Source organism: Mesoplodon mirus (assembly GCF_964341445.2).
Source record: "Mesoplodon mirus genome assembly, chromosome: 2".
Classification (NCBI taxonomy): domain Eukaryota; kingdom Metazoa; phylum Chordata; class Mammalia; order Artiodactyla; family Ziphiidae; genus Mesoplodon; species Mesoplodon mirus.
Genome location: NC_138977.1, coordinates 183,232,875 through 183,241,178, shown reverse-complemented (window position 1 = coordinate 183,241,178; position 8,304 = coordinate 183,232,875). Strand labels below are relative to the sequence as shown.

Genomic DNA, 8,304 nt, shown 5'->3' with positions numbered 1-8,304 from the left:
TGAGCTTATCTGTGTGGACCTTCTCAATTTTCCAAGCGTCGCCGTCCCTGATACCCTCCCACCCGCATCCAAATTCAGCTGCTCCTTGGTTCCCAAAGGTCTCTGTGGAGCGACTGTAGGAGGTTCCCTGGGCAGCAGGTTAGCCTTAGGTCAGGGAAGCCCCCGCATTTGGGAGTTGCCCCCCACCCTCTGCCCAACCTCCAAGACACCCTCCCCTTAGCAATAACTGGGCTGTAATGCAAAGTGACTTCCAATGTCATTGCATCTAGTATGTCCTGTGTCTGAGCCATCGCCTCCCAGAACCTCAGTTTTCGCATCTGTGAAATAGGGGTTGTGAAATTAGTTGCCCACAGATCACAGAGAGGATCTCCAGCGGCGGCCCGCGCCTCCGCCCTATGCCGCTCAGGGCGCCCAGAAGCCCTGGCCCGGCGGGGGCAGGCGGCCCGAGGGGCGGGGGCGGGGGCCGGGACCGAGCCGGGGGCGGGCGCGGGGCGGGCTGCGCGGCGGCGGGGTCGGTGTGGGGAGGCGGGTGGGGGTTGGTTGTGGTGGCAGGCGGGCGGCGGCGCTGCTCCCGCGTCACAGCGCCGGGCGCGGCGGGGAGATGCGGCTCCTGGCGCTGGCGGCGGCCGTGCTGCTGGCGCGGGCTCCGGCCCCGGGTAAGCGCGTTGGGACCGGGCGCCTCGGGGACCCCTCGGGTGGGGCGAGGGCGGCCGGCGCCGGGGAGCCCGGGGCTCGGGGCTCGGGGCTTGGGCCTGGCCGGGAGGCCCTGCCGCCTCTGGGCTGTCCCCTCCCGGTCCCCGTCGGCATCCGTGGGCCCGGGTCTGGTTGGCCAGGCGGCGGAGCACAGCGGCGCCTCCCAAGGGTCGGGGATGCTGCGCCCCTTCCTCGCTCCCCGCCCGGCCGGGACCCCAGCGCTCCGCGGAGACTCTCCGCAGCCCGGTTCCCTTCCAGGGGCCAGGCCTCCAAGTGGAAGATGCGAGCAGAACCGTGCGAGCCCTAGTTTTGGTTTGTTTTCTGTTTTCTTCCCAACAGGCAGCACCGACAGCTGTTGGCAGGTTAGTGTGGGCAGCAACTTCCCTTTAACTCTCTTCGGAGAGTTCCTCGGAGGACCCGGTCCGAAGGGGCCGGATCTGCGCCGCTGGCGGTTGGGGTCTGAGGACTTGTTCGCGGGAGTTTCATGATGACCAGGCCTGGGGAGATAGGGGATCCGCGGCTGCCTGGAGCCGCGGGCCCTTTACCCTTTTCCAAACCACCGTGCTTTAGGGGCAGCCCCTACCCGCATTGCTAACTTTCATTTGGGGTTTCTGCTCCCACTTCTAATTTGCCGAAGAATTTTCTCTCCTTATTTCTCAAGGCTGAAAGGGCTGTGCTGGCTAGAATAATAGTAATAATAAATATATCGATGGCACTCACATTTCCTGGGTGTCCATTGGGAGCTACAGTTATCTCATATAATCATGACAGTGCCTCAAAGTAATAATGAGGAGAGTAAATATATATATCCAAGTGCTTTGCAAACATTAACTCAGTTAAGCTTGCCTCTGAGGGAGGTGCTATTATTATTACCCCCATTTTATAGATGAGGAAACTGAGGCCAGGTCCATGCATTGACTTGCTTTAAGTCACAGGGCTTATACGTGGTGGAGCTGGGATTTGAACACAGGAGGCCTGGCTAGGCTGTGTTCCTGGTGTTTTGTAAGTAAGGGGGCTGATGCGTAGAGTTAAGTAATTTTCCAAGGGTGGCCCAGCTACCAAATGGTGGAGCTGGCATTTGAGCCAGCATAGATCAGAGTTTTAGGGGGGAGGAACTTGGATCACAGCGGGAAGAAATTTACCCATTGTCCCCTGGCTACCAGTGCAGTGGAGTTTCCAGTGAACTTGAAATCTGGCCCTTTGGAAAATGTTCCTTTCACAGTTGTCACTGTCTTGGCTGACAGTTACTGGAGGTTTGACTGAGATGGTTGGGCCAGGGCAGCTCTAGTGGCTAGCAGCCAGTGAGATACAGGGGGCACAGGGATCTTTGTCACCTGTGCTCCACAACCACCTTCTTTTTTTTTTTTTTTTTTTTTTTTGTGGTACGCGGGCCTCTCACTGCTGTGGCCTCTCCCGTTGCGGAGCACAGGCTCCGGACACACAGGCTCCGCGGCCATGGCTCGCGGGCCCAGCCGCTCCGCGGCATGTGGGATCTTCCGGGATCGGGGCACGAACCCGTGTCCCCTGCATCGGCAGGCGGACTCTCAACCACTGCGCCACCAGGGAAGCCCCACAACCACCTTCTTAATTGCAGGTGCTGTCAGAGAGGGTGTCCCCAGAGAGGGGCTTTTTGGGGGTCAAAGACATTCTCATGTTTCCAGGAGACCTCAGGAGCCTTAGAGAGCTGGAATTAGAGAACCGTTAGAGTCCACCCTGGCTGTGCCTAAGGCTGTGTAATGATGACAGCCCCTGCTAGTGCAGCACTCACCGTGCGCCTGTCTCTTCTAAATTGTTCACCCACGGGCTTCCCTGGTGGCGCAGTGGTTGAGAGTCCGCCTGTCGATGCAGGGGACACGGGTTCGTGCCCCGGTCCGGGAAGATCCCACATGCCATGGAGCGGCTGGGCCTGTGCGACATGGCCACTGAGCCTGTGCGTCTGGAGCCTGTGCTCCGCAACGGGAGAGGCCACAACAGTGAGAGGCCCGCGTACCGCAAAAAAAAAAAAAGAAGAAAAAAAACCAAAAACAAACAAACAAATTTTTTCACCCACAATCCCTCGTCATGATCCCCCTCAAGAGAGAGCCTGGCAGAACCACTTTATACATAAGTCTGGACTCTTAACTGGTGCACTTTTCTACCTCTCCATTGTGGGGAGAAGCGGGACCTTAGGGGTTACCTAGTCCCACCTATCATTTTACAGCAAAGCAAAGTGAGGGGCAAATATTTACTAAAAGCCGTGCTGTGGTCCAGATTGGTGAGTGAGTGTTGTCTCTGATGCCAGATGGCCTAGGTGCTAATTCCAGCTCTGCCATTTTCTGTGTGAGCTTGAGTAAGTGGCTTAGCCTCTCTGGGCCTCAGCCTTCTTGTCTGTAAAAATGGGGATAAACATACTATGAGGATAAATTGAGAAAATACATCTACAGTGCTTAGAACAGTACTTGGTCTAGAGGTCACACCCAGCAAATGTTAGCGTTCATCTTTGGTCAAGGCCATGTGTTTGTCCTGGGTGAGAACTATTTTAAGGTGACCGCCTTAATATGAACACATTACCTACCCTATAGACTGGGTCTCTGCTTGGTGCTCGGTAAATACTGGCTTCTAGTGCCATGGGTTTTTAAGTAATACAATTGTATTTCTTTCAGAGATTTATTTGTCATGAATTCAGACTGTCCTTTTAATAAGAATGAGCTTTACACTGCCGACTGGAACACACAATTTGCATTCAGGGAGCCAGGAGCTCCTGGCTCCCTGAAAAGCTGGGGGCAGTCTGTTCAGGACAGAGAAGAAGTGTGGAGCACAGAACCACTAACACATCTCTAGCCAGGTCGGAACAGAGGGGCCCCAGCCTTGCCACCTCTGTGTCCCAGGTGAGGCAGGTGCCTTGTTTTTGTTAGAAGTTCTATACTCCCCTGCACCTGTAAGTTGCTATTTCTCACTTCATGACGAGTGTGAGAGGAAGAGAGAGAGGGACGGAGGGAGAGGGGGAGGTTGAGTGCTACGTGAGTTGGTTGTGTACTGTTGGGCTACACTGATGTCCTTTTAGGCTGTTTTCTGAACTTTAGTCCTTTTCACAACATTATCCAAATGGGAACAAGAGGATTAGACCCCATAAATCGTATCCACAGCAACTTAATGTTCACTTACAGGCAGAACCAGCTGCATAATTTGTGGGATCCAGTGCAAAATGGAAATGCGGGACCCGTCATTTAAAAATTCTTAAGCTTTTAAGACAGCAACAGCAGAGATTAAATCAAGTGGGGGCCCTCCAAGCATAGGGCCATGTGTGACTGCAGATCATACCCACAGGAAGCCCATCCTGCTTACAGGTCACTGTGCGTGTCACTTTCTGTTATCCCCACCTGTTGCGCCCTCAGGGAGTGCAAATTTTATCGATATTTTCAAGATGCTTTCTTGTTGGAGCCTTATACCCACCACGCAAGGCATCATCTTCCTATTTTTGAGATGAGGAAACTGAGGCTCTGAGGGCCTCACTCCTAATAGAACCAGGGTTCCAGCCCGGGTTTGTTGGATTCCAACCCCTGGCTCTCTGCCTAGCCCCACTACACCACTGGGAAGGCTCTGGGCCTTGAGCATCCTAGCGCCCAGCCCACGGTGGGGCGGGCACACCCACCTACCAAGTCATGGAGCATGTGCTTGTTGAAGGAATATGGTTCTCTGCAGCAGGAATCCCAACCCTCTGTTTTGGGTCAGTCTCTTTCCTGCCCATGTTGTCATATTCCTCCTTTAAGAACTGGTCTTGGGGGCCCTGACTGAGGTGCAACGGCCCCTCCTGAGGCCAGTCTGCAAACACAGGTGGCTGCCTGGGCGATGGTGTGGTGCACTTCACTGGAGGACACTGATCTTTCCATTTCCAGCCTGCACCATGCTCCTCCTGCCTCAGGGCCTTTGCACAGGTAGAATCGTCTTCCAGGAAGATCATTCTTCACTGCTGACCTGAATTTATGTCATGAATTCTACCTCAACCTTCAGCTCACGGTCACCTCTCCAGGGTCTCTTTCCTCCCTGACACGCAGAGATCAAAATCTCACCCTGATTTTTTGGGTTTTTAAAATAAATTTATTTATTTATTTTTTTTTTGCTGTGTTGGGTCTTTGTTGCTGCACACGGGCTTTCTCTAGTTGCGGACGGCAGGGGCTACTCTTCGTTGTGGTGTGTGGGCTTCTCATTGCAGTGGCTTCTCTTGTTGTGGAGCGCAGGCTCTAGGCATGTGGGCTTCAGTAGTTGTGGCACGCGGCTCAGTAGTTGTGGCTCGCAGGCTCTAGAGCACAGGCTCAGTAGTTGTGGCACACAGGCTTAGCTGCTCCGTGGCATGTGGGATATCCCCGGACCAGGGCTCAAACCCGTGTTCCGTGCATTGGCAGGCGGATTCTTAACCACTGCGCCACGAAGGAAGTCTCTCACCCTGATTTTCATAAGCCCCGCACCTTTTCTCTGTAGCATGTGTTGCTGTTTGTAGTCACATTCTCCTGTGTCTTTTTCCTGATGACCAGTGCCTAGCCCACTGGACTCTCAGCTCTGCAAAGTTAGGGATGTGTCTTCTTCTCACAGTGTCTGGTACATGGCAGTTCTCAGCAACTATTTGTTGAGTGATTAAGTGAACAAAGCATAAGCTGGGGTGTAAGCTGGAGGAAGCGGAGCACTGAATGTGGAGGTGGCCAGGGGATGGGGGTGGGGGATCTACCTCCCACCTCATTTCCCTGCAGTGCAGGGTCAGAAAGCAAGAAATTAACTTCTCCAGACTAGAATGACTTCGATGCTTCTCCCTCCTTGGCCAGGAGAGGGGAGGCTCTGCCCTGCCCCGGGCTGCTCCCTTACCTTACCTGGTGTCAGAGGGTCTAGTGACACCCCACCTCCCCTGTCTTGTAGTTGGCTTGGCCCATGTTTGCTTGCCTTGCCCCTCTGCCCTGCAAGGTGTGGAAACCCAGAAGGGAAAGGCCTGAACCCCCACCCCCCAGCCCCGGCCCCTCACTCTAGTCAGCCTGCCTCCACTGCCTGCCTCTTGGCCCCTCTGCAGCCTGATGACTGGCATGGGGCAGAAGCTGTGTGATGCCCTCTCCTAGTATTTAAACATCCAGCTCAGCTAACATTGGCCAAGCACTGGGTCCTCTATCTGCATTTTCTCCCCTTCCTCAAGCAATGCCACCTCTCACAGCTGCGTGCCTGAGAGCTGAGTTGTGTTCCCTGGGCTTAAGGTAGTCACTTCCAGTGTCAAGGGGAGGGCATTAGCTGGGGCACCAGCTTTCTGAGAAAGGGCATTGCAGGCACAGCGATCTACACAACCTGAGAGCCTGTGTCTTCTAGCAAAGCTTAATGCTGCCGAGGAGCCTGTGAGCATCATCGTTTCAGTCCCACCCCCATACACTCTCATTGAAAGTGGGTGTAAATATTCGGGCTGGTGGTAGGACTAGGCCTGAAATGAACCTTCCTGAGAGCAAGGTTGTATTGGTTCACTAGGGCTGCTATCACAAAATGCCACAGACAGGGGGCTTCAACAACAGAATTTTGTTTCTCCCAATTCTAGAGGCCCGAAGTCTGAGGTCAAGGTGTCTGCAGGGTTGGTGTCTTCTGAGGTCTCTTTACTTGGCCTATAGATGGCTGTCTTCTCCCTGTGTCTTCACATGGTCTTTCCTCTGTCTGTGTCTGCGTCCTAATCTCCCCTCATTATAAGGACACCGGTCACGTTGGATTGGGGTACACCTTATGGGCCTCATTTTTTTTTTCTCTTTTTTTTTGTGGTACGCGGGCCTCTCACTGTTGTGGCCTCTCTCGTTGCGGAGCACAGGCTCTGGACGCGAGGCCCAGTGGCCATGGCTCACGGGCCCAGCCGTTCCGCGGCATGTGGGATCTTCCCGGACCGGGGCACGAACCCGTGTCCCCTGCATCGGCAGGCGGACTCTCAACCACCGCGCCACCAGGGAAGCCCTGGGCCTCATTTTAACTTAGTCATCTCTCTATAAGGTTTCCTCTCCAATACAGTCCCATTCAGAGGTCCTGGGGATTCGGGCTTCAGTATAGGAATTTGCAGGGGACGCCATTCAGCCCGTAACAAGGGTCTTGCACTACAGTGGGAGAAACGTGCCTGGGCCATTTGTAAGAGAGTATGGGGCTAACTGAAGGCAGAGAGGCACACTAGTAAGGAAAGAACGAGGGTTCCTCTGGGGAAGATAGTTCCGTCCGTTCCCTTTCCTGGGAGCTGCTGACTCGGCCTGAGCTGCAGAAGAGGAAGAGTTACTGGTTCGCCTCTAGGATGGAATCTGGCCTCTCATGGGGACCGGAGCACTTGGCACATTCTCCTGGTTTCAGTCACTATAAATAATCCCTCCTTCATGCAGCATTAATAGGAGGAGACTAGGGTGTGGGGTCCTGGCTGTGCTCTCATCCCGTCCATATTGTTTCAATTTCCTGCCTTCCCCAGCTCTCCTTGCCTCCAGTGGAGAGCCCTCGGGGGCGGGCAGAGCAGGACTTCAGTTCTGGAAGCCAGCTGCTCCATCTCTGCTGCTCTCGACCTGCCAAAGCCCCGGGCAGCTAGTGGAGTGGGGTCAGCCTTGTGTTCCCGGCTGTGTGGCCACTCACCAGGGAACTCCTGCTGTGGAACCCGTGTGAGCTTCAGCCTGGATCCTGGCATTCGGGGAAAATGCTTTTGGACTAATTTAACATGGTGTGTGGGCAGGGTGGGGGCGGGGGGGGTGAGGTGCGGGGAGACGGTAAGGGCAGTTCCTCCTCTTTTTGTCCGCGTGAGTGACTTGTGCGGACAGTGAGATTGTTACTCGGGAGCGTGTGCCTTCCTTGGTTACCTGTTGATCTGCATTCCCCGAGTATCTCCCTGGGCGGCTTTGTCCTTTGTCACTGTAGACCTAGAAGACCTCGTTCTTGTCCACAAAGAGCTGAGTCCAGCCAAGCATCAACCTTTTTCTTCTGAATTCACTTCCATCTTTTTTTTTTTTTATGGTGACAAAAGACTATCACAGTGCAGTGAGTTGAATAATGACCCCCAAAGATGTCTGTGTCCTCATCCCTGGAACTATGAATGTCACCTTATATGGCAAAAGGTGCTTCATGGGTGTGATTGAGTTAAGGATCTTGGAGTATCCTGGAGTGTCCTGGTGGCCTGGCTTTTAAGAGATGAGAAAGAAAATGAAATGAAATTGACCCTCAAGTCATATCTCTCAAGGTGTTTAGTTTATTAAATCAATAGCGGAAACCATACATAAGGATGAGCTTATTGCCTGGGTTTTTACGATGAAGGATACTTTGTAGGTCACACTCCCCCCCAATAACTACCACCCCAACACACACAGGGCCTCACCTTGTTGACTCACAGCCTCTTCACAGTAGAAGATCCAAATCTTTGCTCCCTTTCTCATCCTTCCTCCTTGCTTACCTGCAGCACTGACCAGAGTTCAAAGCTTTGGGTGACTCTGCCATCAGGGCCCAAGTCCCTTCATGTGACCAGAAGGCGGTGTTTGGGGGCCATTTGTAATTTGGGATGACCTTGGGGGCACCTGCTCGAACACTGGAGTGGGCAGGAAATGGTGCTTCCTGGAGTCATGTGCTGGGCAGCGCAGGGGTGACGATGTGGGACCTGGTGAG

At 54.0% G+C, this 8,304-nt stretch overlaps 1 protein-coding gene across 2 annotated transcripts in view; it reads left to right on the top strand.

Moving 5' to 3' along the window:
- The first annotated feature begins 562 nt into the window (after positions 1–562).
- Positions 563–8,304, top strand: part of VSTM4 (V-set and transmembrane domain containing 4) — a 90,319-nt gene continuing 82,577 nt past the window's right edge. For both annotated transcript variants that reach the window (XM_082601169.1, XM_082601170.1), the window contains exon 1: positions 563–656. In XM_082601169.1, the coding sequence (XP_082457295.1) occupies positions 602–656 (55 nt within the window). In that variant the 5' untranslated portion in view covers positions 563–601. The remainder of the gene's footprint in view (positions 657–8,304) is intronic.